This window comes from Nelusetta ayraudi, unplaced genomic scaffold (genome assembly GCF_046127955.1).
Source record: "Nelusetta ayraudi isolate G7.1 ecotype Tasmania unplaced genomic scaffold, CSIRO-AGI_Nayr_v1 ptg000015l, whole genome shotgun sequence".
In the NCBI taxonomy this organism is placed as follows: domain Eukaryota; kingdom Metazoa; phylum Chordata; class Actinopteri; order Tetraodontiformes; family Monacanthidae; genus Nelusetta; species Nelusetta ayraudi.
In genome coordinates this window covers 2,743,696-2,759,675 of record NW_027466065.1, presented here as the reverse complement: position 1 = coordinate 2,759,675, position 15,980 = coordinate 2,743,696, and the positions used below count along the sequence as shown (strand labels likewise).

At 46.7% G+C, this 15,980-nt stretch overlaps 1 protein-coding gene across 1 annotated transcript; it reads left to right on the top strand.

The window, feature by feature from the left end:
- Positions 1-2,694: 2,694 nt before the first annotated feature.
- LOC142886375 (serine palmitoyltransferase 2-like) lies at positions 2,695-15,539 on the top strand. Its single transcript, XM_076023475.1, has 12 exons — positions 2,695-3,019; positions 6,041-6,235; positions 7,358-7,512; positions 7,867-8,015; positions 8,241-8,365; positions 8,694-8,787; positions 8,921-9,026; positions 9,610-9,829; positions 10,823-10,949; positions 11,288-11,423; positions 11,536-11,665; positions 13,350-15,539. Exons 1-12 carry the CDS (start codon positions 2,885-2,887, stop codon positions 13,470-13,472), a joined length of 1,695 nt encoding a protein of 564 aa, XP_075879590.1. The 5' UTR covers positions 2,695-2,884; the 3' UTR covers positions 13,473-15,539.
- Positions 15,540-15,980: the final 441 nt, after the last annotated feature.

Genomic DNA, 15,980 nt, shown 5'->3' with positions numbered 1-15,980 from the left:
GGGTAAACGGATGAGTAATTTAAATATGAGCAAAGCTCTGCCTGCTAGAATCGATCCCTGCTATCACTGCATATATATATATATACATTTATATATTCTTGATGGGGGGTTCGGGGAGGGGTGGGTGCGGGGGAGACCTTTATGTCAGATGGGTTTGGCCTCATTAGCGGGTTGAGGGGCTTGAGAAGGAAAGAGGCGGAAGGGAAACAGAGCAGGGATGAGACGAAGCGGACGATTCCTCCGGAGGCCCAATTTGAGTTGAAATAAATCAGTTATCTCGATATGAAAAGTACTTTACACAGAGAATAAATATGGTAATTTATTTATTTTTTTCTGGAATGTGGGGGAGGACGTTGGTCTCTGCCGGGGGGGGGAGAGGGGGGTTCTCTTTGCTGGATGCGTCCCGCTGGCACGTGTGTCCTTCATGACTGTTGGCTTGCAGCGCTGGTTAAATAAAGCACGCCACCAGTTTCATGCGTTCACCTCCATTTCGCGCGGCCATAAGCTTCGGTTGAGCGGCTGCTCAACCGTTGGTTATACACGACTGCCATCCAGTGGCAGCGCGTGGGAAATAACACCAACGCTGTCAAATTAACATTTTATCCAAAGAAATATCCAGCCTATATCAAAACAAAAACTGCAATCGTAGTTTTATACAACACGACCTGTGATCTTGACGCAATATGTCCGATAATGATATAATTTTATCTCAATCAACGCTAGAGTTTAAAAAGAAAAAAAAAACTATTGATTTTGGTTTTAAAGGACCAACTTATAAAGAGTAATCTCCGCCCTCAGCTATAATATAAACAATAATAATAATCCATTGAGTGCTGTAACAATCTCTCTCTAGACTCAGAAGGGCAAAAAAAAAGAAGGTCCAACGGAGCAATGCCTGATGGAGGGGAAAATCCCTCCCTTTCCATTCACGAGGTGATTTTGTGCAAATATTTTTGTGCAGATTTTCAAATTTGCATGTTTTCTTCGAGAAAGAGGCGTGCAGGAGGAGAAGGTCGGGAGAGAAGAAGGCGTCGACAGAGTGTGGAGCTGGCAGACACTGAGACAGCAGACTCCTTCCCCCAGAGAACTAATTATACCAGCAGCAGCTCAGCTCAGTATCTCGCGCTGTGGCTCTTCCCTCTCAAATAGGTGCTGACGCACGATGCAGAGATGTGTCCTCTGCTGCCATCTAGCGAGAGGCGGTGCCTGAGAAGAAAAAAAATTAAAATAAAACAACATGAAAACCAGGAGAAGAGGGGGGGGGGGGATGGATTTATTCAGAGGTTTTAGCTTCACCTTGCTGCGTGAAGGGGTCACGTAAGTTAACAGTGGAACAGAATTAGAGAAATACATGTTTTTTTTGCAAACACTCTCTGTAATATGGAGCAAGCAATAAAAGAAGAGATGATCTTGTGTCACATCTGAGGAGTTTACTGACAGTATTGTGTGACACACAACGTTGTTAGAACACACGGAGGAAGTAAAATGTCTGTTATAACGGGTTGAAAGTGCGATGAAGCTCGTCTATTCAGGACAGGGAGACCCCGGTTAACTTTTAAATGTTGAAAGGGGTTTTAAAGCAGTATTTAAAGAAGTGTCGTTAATCTAACGCACTAACAATGTAGTCGCTGTGATTGTTTTTTTTTGTTTTTGTTTTTTTAAATGGGACCACTAGGTGTCCTCGTTGCGCTTCACACCTGTTGCTGAAACGTCTCATCAAGCACTCCTGATATGACCTCGTTTTGCATCGATCCGACAGCTGTTTTGTGATTGACTTTAACACCTGGCTTGAATCCACACTTGGACAGAGAATAGAGAAGCTCACTTGCTGTTATTTAAACACACTGTGCAGGCGTTACTAATGGACTTTCACCTGCTACTGTGTGTGTATGTCTCCGTGTGTGCACTGGCTGGACAACAACCGGCACCCATCTGTGTCCAATCAGACACGTTATCAGTCTTTAGCTCAGGGGCTGCAAGTCTCTTCACACGAAAACCTCGCGACCTACTTTTGGTTGTCAGGGACACACGTTTGACCCACTTTCATTCAGATTTGCTTCACGCTCTCTTGCCTCTTCTCATGTTTGCACGTATATGTCAAGACTTTGTGTATTTTTTATTTGCATTTCATTTTAAAACAAAAATTATTTAACTAAAAAAAAAAAGAAGAAGCTGAAGCTGCTATGTAGGTATTTGTCTTACTACTTGGACAAAAAATAAGTCATAAGTCATTAAATCACGTTTTAATAAATCGAAGTAATAAATACGACCGTACGAACTGTTGTTTTATTATTATTTATAGTTTATTAATGTATTTATTTGTATTTTTACATCTCTAACATAGGGGCACTATTTCCTCACATCTTTTTTTCTAGTATCCTGTTGTTTCTTCACATTTAAAGAATCTACATTTGAATTACATACAAAGTCTCATCAACTTCAACCTTTTTTTTTTCTTTTTTTTTTCTTTTTTCAAACGCAAACGAAATCAAGTAAACTAGGTGTGCCCCCGCCTGTTTATATCACGTGATAAGGTAACCCCGCCCCTCCTGTCCTCTCTCCGTACTTCGATTTCACTTATGGGCGTCGATTTCCGGTATTGGGCGTCTGGATTTTCAAGTCCCCCACCCTCGCGCGTGCTCGTGTGCGTAAGCGTGTGCGTGCGTGACTGTACGTGTGCGTGTGTGTCGAGCGCTCTTGAGTGTGCGTGCGTGCGCGCGCGCTGCTGCTGCTGCTGCTGCTGCTGCTCGGCGCGGGGCGGCGCGCACGGTACCGTCACCGCCTTGCACCGCAGGCTCGCCTCGCGCCGCACGGTTGCACCCCACCACCTCCTCCCCCCTTCAATGCCAGTGACCGTCGCGGCGCGCGCCGTCGTGGGCCAGCAATGACCGAGAGCCCCGCGACTCGGGCAGCCGGCGGGGACGTGGGTCAGCGGGCCAAGAACGGACTCAGGCCCGGGAGCAACGGCTTGCTCAAGAGCCTCCACGGCTGGCGGCCCGAGGACGGGGATGAAGCGGAGGTGAGAGGCCCGGGATGGGACGTGGGGAGGCTCGGGGAGCAGAGCAGCATCCAGTCCGATCCCGCCGCCCAGTGCAGCTCGCGCTCGGTTTTGCTGTCCTCAAGGGCGTTTTCACTTCAGTGCTGCCTGACAGCCGATTGAGACGATCAGGCTGCGCTCGTTCGCAGGTTTGACGCCGACACTCTGTTGGGATCGCGGTCGTTTCTGGCGCCGTAGTTACACTCTCCGCTTCAAGCGTAAACCAACTTTCCTCGACTCTAACGGGAAACGCTTGTTAATTCCGCCTTGCCACATTTGCACCATTCTAAAACAGTATTTTAACACTAGATGGCTCTCAATACAGCAGAATTTGGTCTTGTGTTGGATATTCCATCAGACGTGTCCCTTTAGGACTATTAATAATAATAATAATAATAATAATAATAATAATAATAATAATAATAATAGTTGTTGTTGTCTTCTATCTTTTATTTTAAACTGCTTGTAATCTGGCAGCTAGCAAACCTTGACTAACTTGATTTATTTGTAGTTTTTGAAGTGATATTTACACCTTCTTCCCTATTCTGAGATAGCTCCCATGTCATGTAACTTAATGTCAGGTTGCCCCTTATCAGGTTTGATTGTTGCAACAGACAAAGTTCTTACTTTCTTAGTTCCCATTTCATTGTCCTATAGCCAATTTTGGTGCATTAACTGGACAGGTGTTTAATTTGAGTTTGTCTTTTGAAGTTGGAGGTCCGGTTTTAAATTCGTATTTTTATTTAGTGATAAATATGTGTTACAGATGTCCGTTATTATTTACAGATGTCAAGTGAAAAATGCCTGCTTTTATTTAAATTTTTTAATATGAAAGCTTTGCAAAAACCAAATTGAAGTCCCTCCATTGATCCAGCGTAGTTCCGCAGCTTGCCGCCAGTTTGGAAGCGTGTGGTCACATAACATGGAAGTCGTCTCACCCAGAAACTCAAACTATCTTCTCCTGGGACGCCTCATTCAAGGAGCTGGCGTACAGGCCAAGACTTTCCAACTTTGCACATTTACGCCGAATCAAGGACGCGGTCTACTTCATGCATTTTATTAAAGCACATGCACAGAGGGCAACAGTAGTAAAAAAAAAAAATCCTTAGAGGTTCTGTTGCACCACTGTCTGGACCCAGAACGCCTCGGGACAGTCTACATCGCCGTGCCTGGATTATTGTGACAAGTTCACACCCTTACTTTTATATCCTGGTGCGGCCAGTGCAGCTTCAGAGTCATCTGCACTCCGCCCTGCGTGTCGGCTGAGCGAGTCTGGTTGAAACGCTGCAACTGTTCAACACTTCAAGCTGTTCTGTAAGGCTTGCATGCATGCTGTCAAGCAGCTTTTTTTTTAAAATGTTTATTGATTTCTTTTTTTTTTCCATCTCCTCAGAGGCTGATGAAATTTCCACACTTGGGTACACCAGCTGTATCTGTTCCAATTAGCAGGTCCCCTGTGACTGTGTGACTACATGCCGAAACACGCTGGAGCGTTTTGCACTCATGCATATTTGATATGTTTCCCCGCCGTTGCTCAAAGTTGCAGGCTGCCTGAAAAAGTTTTTTTTTTGTTTCCTTTGACGGAATGCATCACAACGGAATGCAACACAGCGGGCCTGTGTGTCATTCAGCTCGTACGTGCATTCTGGGAAACGGGAGAGAACTTGGAAGGTGATTGGACGAACCTTCTGTCAGTCGCATTCCAAAAGTCTCCGACAGAATCCTTGGCTGCTGGTTGAGCAGGTTGAGAAATGTTTCACAATATTTTTTATTCCTTTTTGCAAGGTGCAATAGCCATTGTTTGCAAGCAGGAAAGCGGCTTCCTGTTTGCCACACAGAAACCCAGAGATTTATGAATTCATTTTTTTTTTTTTTTTTTTTTTTCATTATATATTTTTTTTAAAGAGCCAGCTACCCGTGACAGCCGTAACACGGCATCCCTTTGTCGGCGAGTTGCGACCAGCAGCCGTCCAGGGCCTGGGACCTGTTGCCTGGTGACGGGAGCTCAGCTGATCGCAGTCCACACTCATCAGTCAACGCTGCTCCTGCGGTATTCCAGAGTGCGGCATGACCGGTCACATGTGGCGCCTAATAGCCACCAGCCACCAGAGAGCAGCGTGATGGGAAGTCGCCGTTGCGCAACATCCTGAGAGTCCAGAGACGTTTCCAACGTTTTGTCAAACTGGACGTGTGTCTGTGTGTGTCTGTGTGTGTGTTCTGTATCTGCGAGTTGACACAACTCCGGCTTTTATTTATTTATCCAAGATTCCCATCCGCCCAAGCAGCTCCTTCCTTATTTGGCAGGCAAATCTTCCCTCGCTTCCCCCCTTCCCTTTCCTGTTTAGTTAGCCGAGCTTATTGTGGCGTCGGTTCGCTCCTCTTCGTCCCCAGAAAGACCTCAGAGCGAGACGTCGTCACCCTCGTCATTATGATTGGCTTCGGCCCGTTCAGACACGAGGAGGAGGAGATGTTGCAAGGAGGCCGAGCGGCGCGTCTGAGGAAGGAGGAATTCCGCAAGTGAAACTCGCTCCCTACTGAGACGTGCAATGGAAGACATGTTGTCTCTGAAGGGAAACTCCCAGCTAGATAAACGTACGCTGTTATTATGAGTACCATGACTAGCAGAGACACCTACTCACAGAAGCTTCAAGTAGTCTTTTATTTTTTAAAACTGTCCCTTCTTGCAGAGAAACTAAGACCTTCACCATTTTCCATAGTTTGCTCTATAAAACTCTCAAATCGAGTGATTCGAAGTGACGTTGACGCCACTAAAATTCACAGGACCCACGTTATAACAATAAGGTCAATCACTAATCCTGCCAGCTGACACAGTTTACTGTGACAACTCAAAAAAATGGTGCATTTTTTTACTGCTCTTTTAAACGCTTTATTGCAAGAAAAATGTCTTTACTCGCTCGCCAAATAAAATCTGCATTGACGGACTTGTGGTTTTGTATCCGCTGTGGATTTTTTTTAATTTTCTCCCCCTCCGTTGTCACCCAGGTCCACGCAGAGGCGCACCATGGCGCCCTCTACGGCCGGCCCTTCGTCGAGTCCTTCGAGGAGACGCCCATGCTGGTGGCCGTGCTCACCTACATGGGCTACGGCATCCTGACCGTCTTCGGCTACTTTCGAGACTTCCTGCGCCACTGGAAGATCGAGAGGTGCCACATCGCCCGGGAGAAGGAGGACCAGCAGGTGAGAGGAGACTCCGCCTCCGCCTCCGCCTGCCGCCTGCCGCCAACAGTCTGAGTCTGAGAAGAAGCCGTTCTTCTTCTCTGTGTTTTTGCAGGATGTAAACAATGAGCGACGCTGCCACCCAGCAGCTCAGTACCGCACTGCAGGTACAAATGAGCACTTAGCGGCCGCGGTGTGATTTTATCATTCAGCGATTTACAGTGACATTAACACGACGCGTCGAGGCTCGAATTTTCACGCCCTACTCTAGAAAACCTTTGTTTGAAGGGATTAGTCATATAATGTCACTCTAACCCTTGACAGCCCACCACCGAGTGAGAAAAAGGAAGCGGAGGAGCCGGGCGCTCAAGTCGCGCACATGTTTTTTTTTCTCACCTTAACCTGCACTTGACTGACTCAAAGCTTGTAGTTATCAATCATATAGTTATGGTTTTTCGACCGCGGACGTGCGTCATGCAGTCAGCATATTGAAAAAAAGAAAAACCCTTTCTCTGCGTGTGCCTGGAATACTGTTATTGTTTTTCAGACAGTTGATTTAGTTTTTTTTTTGCTTTGGGTCGGGGGGGCTTGTAGTACTGATGTAGCGCTGTGTGTACAGTGCAGTGCAGAGAGACAAGAGCGGACAAACTGATCAATTCAATCAAATCCCCGACACGACCGCCTTCTCCGCTCTGCTTACACTACCATGTCAGCAGAGTGCTACTGGATCAGTCATCAGCCCCCTCAGGACGGCGGCGTCCTTGGCTGCCGACATTGTTTTCAGCCTCTTATGTAACATTTGATAGTGGAGCCCATTGTTTTGGCTTTTTTTTTTTTTTTTTTTTTCTGGAAAGAGGCAGGAAGCTGGTGGGCCCAACACGGGGAAGTCATTAAGTCACCCTGAGGATATCCCACCAACGCTCCCAACAGGGAGGGTGTAGAAAAAAAAACCCTCCTCCAGCGGGTGAAGGTTTGAGTGTGCGGAGATTAAATTCCTCGTGGCTGAGCTCTGCAGAAATATGAGCGGAATGTTGATGTTTGAAGATGATTTTGGTGCGATAGCGAGACATTCCAGCGCTGAACATTGTTCTCTCTCTCTCTCCCTCTCCCTCTCTCTCACTCTCTCTCTCCATTCATGCGCAGGGCTTTGTGCCTCTCTACCAGGACTTTGAGAACTTCTACACTAGGAACCTCTACATGCGCATCAGGGACAACTGGAACAGGCCCATATGCAGCGTCCCGGGCGCCAAGATGGACCTGGTGGAGCGGGCGTCCCAGGACTACAACTGGACGTTCGAGTAAGAAAGAACAAAAAGAGACTGCCCACACACAGGGGCCGCTGTGACGTCTTACCTCGTTTCGGCTACGGCGCTAGCGATAGCCTGCTATATCGATAGCCACGATTGTACTTTACAGCGCCCCCTTCTGGCTGCAGTATTCTGTAATGACTTTGCCGGTCCTGTTAAAACTCTTGTTTTCCACTGGCCGGGGCTCCGGTGCTGCTGAGCAGGTGCAAGGCGCCGCTTTGTTTGGCTTGCAAAACTGCAAAACTACGACATCTAGTGGTGAAATAGTCTTGCCCGGTGCTTCTTAAAGCGAGTCCTCGCTGAAGCTCCTTGGAGTGAAAAGTGCCCCCTCCGTTCTGCTCCCAGGTTCACCGGCCGGGTGCTGCAGGATGTGATTAACTTGGGCTCCTACAATTACCTGGGCTTCGCCGAGAACACCGGACCGTGTGCTGACGCCGCAGCCCAGGTCACTGTGGAGTACGGCGTGGGCGTCGCCAGCACCAGGCAGGAGATCGGTAATACAGCGCAACGCACACACGTTAGTGTGTTGGTGTTAGTGTGGGCACAGGGAAGGAAATTAGCGACGATTAAAGCACTGATGCTCCTATCATCACTGTGGAGCTCTTAGTGAAATGTGGTTGAGAAAGTTGTATTTAATGTGTTTTTTCCACATTATGGAAAGTTGTTTATTTGCATTTTGACTTTTTTCTTGTGTGTGTGTGTGTGTGTGGTTATCTCAGGCAACCTGGACAGACACGAGGAGCTGGAGAAGCTGGTCGCTGACTTCCTGGGCGTGGACTCGGCCATGGCCTTCGGGATGGGCTTCGCGACCAATTCCATGAACATTCCAGCGCTGGTGGGCAAGGTGAGGAGGGCACCTGGTGGTGGTGGTGGTGGTGGTGGTGGTGTGACTGCTGTCTAAACACCTCCTGTCAGCACCAGCAGAGCGCCCGTCTGTGCTCTGTCAGCTGATGTTGTCTCACGGTTAAACTTTAAACAAAGTCCTTGACACACACACGCCACCGGGTGACAGAGAACAAAACTCTTTTCAGAAGATCCGTCCAGGTGGAGGGTTGCTTTGTTTGGTTTGGGTTTAATGTCTTCTCAGACCTCCACCTTACTGTCTGTCTGTCTGTCTGTCTGTCTGTCTGTCTGTCTGCCTGCCTGCCTGCCTGTCTGTCCTCCTCCTGCAGGGCTGCCTGATTCTCAGCGATGAACTTAACCACGCCTCTCTGGTGCTGGGAGCCAGGCTCTCCGGCGCCACCATCAGAGTCTTCAAGCATAACAGTGAGCCTGCTGAATGTTTTTTTTTTTGTTCTGTAAAAAAAACAAAAAACAGAAACATTCCTCTTTTGTGCATGTTTTTTTTTTTTATTTTAAAGTTGGATATTTATTTTTATATTATATATTTTTTTGTCAGACATGCAGAGTCTAGAGAAGCAGCTGAGAGACGCCATCGTCCACGGCCAGCCCAGGACCCACAGACCCTGGAAGAAGGTCCTCATCGTGGTGGAAGGCATCTACAGGTGCCTCATCCCTTCATATACTTCTGTTTACACTGCAGTGGCCGTGGATGGGTTTGTTCAGTGGAGCTGCAAGTGTCTTTCTGAGACTTCTTAGGGTCCAGAGGTGCTCAATAGCGACAGATGGACATTTATTTGGTGTTACTGGGAGACGGAAGAGGACTTTGGGCTGCAAATTAAAATCAACATAGTAATCTCATCATTTATTCATTTATTACCTTCTACGAATGAGGACATCTTTCTTCCCTTTTTTTGATGCTGCAACTATGATTATAAAGGTCCAGTGTGGAACATTTGGCTTGATTTATGATTTTTAAACTGGTAAAAGGTTAATATTCTGCTTACAAATGCATTAATAACCTTATATATATATATATAGATATATATATATGTATATATAGAGCAATAAGGGTCTTCCTCCTAATAGTAGTCTTAGTAGTCTTTGTAGTAGTAGCTGCCTTGTTGCACCCTAAATATGAAACGCGCTCCCTTAAAACATTTTACACACTGGACCTTTAAGCAGTAGTTTCTGGCAGCAGCAAACGAGTCAAAGTGAGTCAGATCTTGACCGTCTCTCCTCCTGCAGCATGGAGGGCAGCGTGGTGCGGCTGCCCGAGGTCATCGCCCTGAAGAAGCGCTACCGGGCGTTCCTCTACCTGGACGAGGCCCACAGCATCGGGGCGCTGGGCCCGCGGGGGAGGGGCGTGGTGGACTACTTTGGCCTGGACCCCGGCGACGTGGACGTCCTGATGGGCACGTTCACCAAGAGCTTCGGCGCCGCCGGCGGATACATCGCCGGCAAGCGGGTGAGGAACGGCCGGAAGGTTGAGTCTGTTGCCTGGCAACCCGCTGGCTGCTGCTGCTGCCTCTGTCTCACGTCTCCTCCACCCCAGTGGCTCAATAAAAGCCCCCGATCGCTCTGGGTTCAAGGCGAGATGAGTTCAAGGCCGTCGGCTCCGCTAACAAGATGGATCACGGCCAGGGGGGCGGGGGGGGCGGAGGCGTCACCGAGTTAACAGGAGTCTTGCCACAGCTCTGTCAGGGTGTGACAGGAGCCTCGCAGGAGAAAAATTGAATTCTTTATGAAATCTTTATAAAATCTTTGCATTTTTAAAAAGGAAAAAGAAGCAGTAAGATCCACTTTTCACACGTTAGCAAGCAGGGCAACCAACGCAAACATTTAGGTTTCAGCGTTGGACGAGCAAGGAAGCCCAGACTGCCCCCTCCCCAAAGCACAAATTTCACCCAATTCCTCAAAATGTTGGGGTTTTTTTTTCAAATTCAAATCTGTTATTTTTTTTTAAACGGGGACAAAGTACATTAATCAACATTTCCACGAGAAAGTAAATATTCCCGGAGTTAGCTTCAGGCTAATATCATCATCATGCTCATCCATCATGAAGACAGATAGACAGATACAGTACAAAGATTAGATAATTAAATCAATAAGAACACAGTACAATTATCATAGGTTAAGCTACATTGGCTATAGCACAGTTTTGAAGGACTTTCATTCAGTCACTATCTGATGCAGGTAAAATAAGAAAAGAAGAGAAAAAAAACTATTTTACTATAAATACTATAGTAGTACAACTCACATTGTTGGGATTCAACAAGCCAGTTTTTTTGCATTGACTTTAAATGAGTGACACTCCGGAGACTCTACTGTATTCCATTGGTGTGATGCTCTGAATGAGAATACAGCCTGGCTGAATGTTTGTTTTTGTTTGTTTGTTTTTTGCAACGCGTCTGGAGCGTCGACAGCAGCCACTGACGTCTTTGTGTTTTGCCGCGTCCAGGAGCTGATCCAATACCTGCGCCGCCACTCCCACAGCGCCGTCTACGCCGCCTCCATGTCTCCTCCTGTGGTGGAGCAAATCCTCGCTTCTATGAAGTGCATTATGGGCAAAGACGGCACGACCATCGGTGAGTTTTCTGGTTTTTTTTCTGCTTCGACGGTGAAAGATCAGGAAAAAAACAGGACCTGTCACCATTTTTGATTAATGTATTTCCCCCCTTTTACCTGCTGCAATTGCAATTTTTGGCCACTAGGTGTCAGCCCACATTAGCGAAAATATGCAGAGCTCTGAAAGTTAAAGCTCAGGAAAATTATTTCTTAACCAAAGAATTTAATGTTAATGTGACCTGTTAATGACGTCCTCACAGGAGATTTTTTAGCGCTGAACCAATCAGGTGAGAGCAGGATTAGAGTTAGAAGAGTTTGAAAATATCAAACAATAAATCGACATGTTTTTGCCCCCAAGGCCGTGATCGTGTGCGCCAGCTGGCCGACAACACCGTCTACTTCCGCAAGAGGCTGCAGGAGATGGGCTTCATCATCTACGGCAACCAGAACTCGCCCGTGGTACCCATGATGCTTTACATGCCCGCCAAGATCGGGTACGAGCGCAGAGTTCTGATTGGTTGCAGAAGCAAAAGCGCACGTTCATTGGGTGTTTTTTGAAATTTTTGAATTTTTGTGTATCGTGTGTGTGTGTGTGTATCCTGGCAGAGCGTTCGGCAGGGAGATGCTGAAGAGAAACATCGGCGTGGTGGTGGTGGGCTTCCCGGCCACGCCCATCATCGAGTCCCGCGCTCGCTTCTGCATCTCCGCCGCCCACACCAGGCACATGCTGGACAGGGTAACGCCCACCGCCGCTCCACAGGGAACTGCTTGTCATTTGTTGGTAGTGGATAGATAAATAGATAGATAGATAGATAGAAGGGCTGGGCAATATGACCAAAATTTCATATCCCAATATAGCTAATTTTATATCCCAATACGATATACATCACGATTAAGGGTGGGAATCGCTAGGTGTGTTGACCTTAACATTAAAGAACAGCCCAGACATCTAGGTTGAGATATTCAGAGGTTAACTCATCTAACGCAATAGTTAGAAAAACATGACACTCAAGGGGTTATTTTTCCAAGACAACAGTAACAATAGATCACCAAGACCTTTGCACTTCTCGCACTGAGACTCACAACATTTCAAAGGAAAGTCAGGTAAACAAAAGGCAGAGGCAGTCCCCAAACGCAAATCAAACAAACCCAAGGAGAGGCCTTTTGGCCCTCAGGGGTTCCTTTCCTACGACATGTAAATCACGTTAGTTGGTTACAATAGGTGAGATGAAAACAGTTGTTACACCCGTCTGGGGAAAACTTCCATTGTTAAAATAAAACATTTGAGGATGTGGATTTGACTTTTCTTACACTAAGGGACCTGAATATTCAATTCAATGCCGATACAGAGGGGTACGATGCAATTAGTCGCGATTAATCGAGCATTGCTTTGCGGCTGTATTGGCAGCTTTGCTCTGGTGTTGGGGATGGTTGCCCGGTTTGGAGCGACTGGAGGATTTTCTGTCTTTTCTTCCAACTCCCGGTGCCAGCAGGCGATACGGCTCCTCGTGTCCGCCGTGTTCCCACAACATTTGTTTGTAGCGTCGGTGCCTCGTCTCATGAGTTGGTTTGGATCCGCGTGCTCGTGTACCCAGTGTGCATCGCCTTAAACGGTCCCGGTACGACGCTGCACTGCAGTCACACATGAGTTTCCGGCCTCATTAAAAAAAAAATCATTGTGAATTGATTCATAATTGGCAATGTCATAAAAAAAAAAAGATTAATCGCAATTAAAAGATTAATCGCGATTAATCTTTTTTTTTTTACCGACCCGGAAGTTCCCCCTCTTTTAGGCCCAAGCTCCTTGGTTTGTGTTGGCTGGTCGTCTTGTTGGTGTTGTTGTCGATATTGAGTGTTAGTACCTTGGTCTGATTCGCGTCGGCTACCTTCTTCCTCAAGTGCAAGAAGCAAGAGCAAGATGTGCAAAAAGCAGCAAGGTTTTATAAATCATCAGTGCAATATTTGGCACTGGGTCCGGAGGAGGAGGAGGAGGAGGAGGAGGAGGAGGAGGAGGAGGAGGAGGAGGAGGAGGATGTTGTAACACAGTTGTGACGATGGACCAGTCCCATTTCTTTCTTTCTTTTTTTTTCATCTTCCATTTACTGTCGCGTGTGTGACAAAGCCGCCACTTTCGGGGCCTTCGCGTCGCCACAGCAAGCTCGAAATTCCACAAACTGGCCTGCTCCTCATAAGACATCCTGTCGCCGGGACTCATATCCCGCCTCACCGCCGAGTGGCACACATGACAAACGGCCTCCATAAAAATCTCATTTTGCCAGCAGCTCGCAGACTTCCAAACATCGCTCCCCCCCCACCCCCCCGTCCCTCCACCTCGCAGTGACACATCTGTTTGTGTGTGTGTGTGTGTGTGTGTGTGTGTGTGTGTGTGTGTGTGTGTGTGTGCGTGTGTGTGTGTGCAGGCGCTGAGTGTGATCAGCGAGGTCGGAGACCTGCTCCAGCTCAAGTACTCCCGCCGCAGGAAGCTGCCGCCGCCGCCGCTGCCACTGCTGGACGACGGCGTGTACGAGGACATCGACGACTGACCGGCGACGAGGAGGAACCCAGACGGGACCAGGTGCAGCTGCTCCTCCGTCCTTCCTTCAGGAGGAAGGACAAACAGAAAGGCCGCGGCTGAAGGTCGTCTGATTGTGCTTTGCCTTACTGAAACCTGCTGAGCTGGCGGCGAACTCACTGACGAGCAGCGTCCCTGCTGCTTCTCCTTCCGCATTTTCCTGTTCTCCAATTTTTTTTTATTTTTTTTTAACATATACACATATAAATGCAAAGTGTTCTGTCTTTGCCATGCCATGCCGTGGTTTATAAGCCTGGAAGTTGGTAACCAACATGGACCGTGTGTCAGAGAAGCGTCGGAAGAGTCGATTTTTTTTTTTTTTCTCCCGCAAAAATAATCAATTTTTCTTCAAAGTCCCTTATTAGAAACATTTTAAGATATTTATTTTTCCACCCCGGACTACGGCGGAGCAGCCACGTGACGGAGGCAAGGCGGGTCCTCAGGGGGCGTAGCTAGTGCCTGGGCAGGAGAGGTAGCAGTGCCCTTAGTGACATCACAAAGGGTCTCTTTTTCCAGAGCTGAAACGTGGAGCGAGCAGTCGTTCCCTCATGACCAGATGGAGACACGTTACTGCCAGAAAAACATCATCACCAAGATTTTTTTTTTGCATTTTTTTTTGCAGAATCTGGGAACAATAGTGATAGTTAGTTAGTTTTGGAAAACACACAAAAAACTTCACAGACAAAAGTCACAGTCAGCGACTGAACAGATTTTGCACTTGCAGGCAAAACACCTCCCACTTTCTTTTTCTTTGTTTTTTTTTAACATTGTCCGCGCAAAACAAAAACTAACGCTAAAGATCTCTCTTCCTTCAGCTGAGAACGAGGATTTGTGTGACCGCAGCATTCCTTCACATTCAATTCATCTGTCTGCTAAATGTCTGATGGCCGTTTTTCTTTTTTTCTTTTTTTTTTTTAACTGAAGCCATGATGATGAATGGGAAGAGGCCAAAAACCAGAAAACACCTCTGCAGCACCGCTGTGATTGTAACCACTCGCATTTGTATCTGACAAAACCATCAAACACGCATCCACCTCAGACATTATGCAGTTTGATGTTTGCCAGGTTTTTTTAGTTTTTTTTATTTCATTATTATGGGGATTAAATTCAACCGCAAAAAAAAAAAAAAAAAAAAATTCTCACTGCTGCAAACAAAGATGTAAAACAATTTTAGCTTGGGGGTGGGTGGGGGATAAAAAAAAAAGGGCCGTTTATCACCGGTTGTCACAGATTATGACAACGCTGCAACTCTCACTGTTGCTGTATATACAGCATACAGCATCAATTATGAATGTGCTGGTAGATTAAAGGGACCATAAATGTCCGATGGCTCTTTACGACGAGGGAGTTTGATCCCTGACTATCTCACGGTATCGTGCATCTCCTGTGCGTGCGCTCCCGTTTGCAGACGGGATGCAGACTTTAGGTTTCAGGCGGAGGCGATTCGATGAAGGTCACCCAGGTTCAGTTAGTGATGATTTCACCAGTCAAAGCTCTAGGACTCCAGGCCTGCCGGTGTCTGCAGGATGTGGGATGAAGGCAGCTGTCAAAACAAGACACTAAGAGGAGTTCTTATTGCTATTATTTTCACTGAAACAATCCGCAGTCGTGCCCATTTTGTGCTTGGCAGAGGCAACGGCGATACCTGCCGCCACCGCCATACGTGAAGCTGCTATGCGTCACACCCGCCGGCGCCAAGTTACCTAGACTGATAGCGCAAGATATATGACTGTCATAAACAAAAAATCCAACTAATAGTTGGGAGGGACGCCGGGTCGGTGATAACAAGAAAAAAAAAATTACGGCAAAGGTCTTAAAGGAGTGGAGGAGAGGAGTTACACACCTACTCTAATTATTATTTGACACTTTTTTTTTTCACCCTTTTTGTTCATGTTCATTTGTATGATTTGTTTTGCACATAGCTTGTAAAGTAGAGGTCAAATGTTTAAATGAGTTTAGAGCTAGTGATGATTGATGATTCCAGTTCAAATTTTTTTGGACTTCACGTCACTGTTGGATGTATTAATACTTAATTACGGAGAGAAAAAAAAATTATAATATGCGGGTTGTCGGAAATCAAACACTCCCTGTTTTTTGTTGTTGTTTTTATAATTGTAGAATGGGAGATGATCCCAGTAGTTTGCTTTTAGCAGGGAAGCTGCTCCTCCGTCCTTCCTTCAGGAGGAAGGACAAACAGAAAGGCCGCGGCTGAAGGTCGTCTGATTGTGCTTTGCCTTACTGAAACCTGCTGAGCTGGCGGCGAACTCACTGACGATTTATTGTCACTGCTTTCGCTCCATCATGCCAACAGGTTGAGACTGAATCACCAACCGCCAGAAAAATAAATTGTTCTTGTTTTTTTCTCGATCTACAGTGCCTTTTAGAAACAGCTGATGTTTTATCCTCTCATGTTACTGAATGTCCTAACCAGGGTTGGTGGATGTATGGTTTTGGGTTGTTTTGTTGTTTTGTTTTGGGT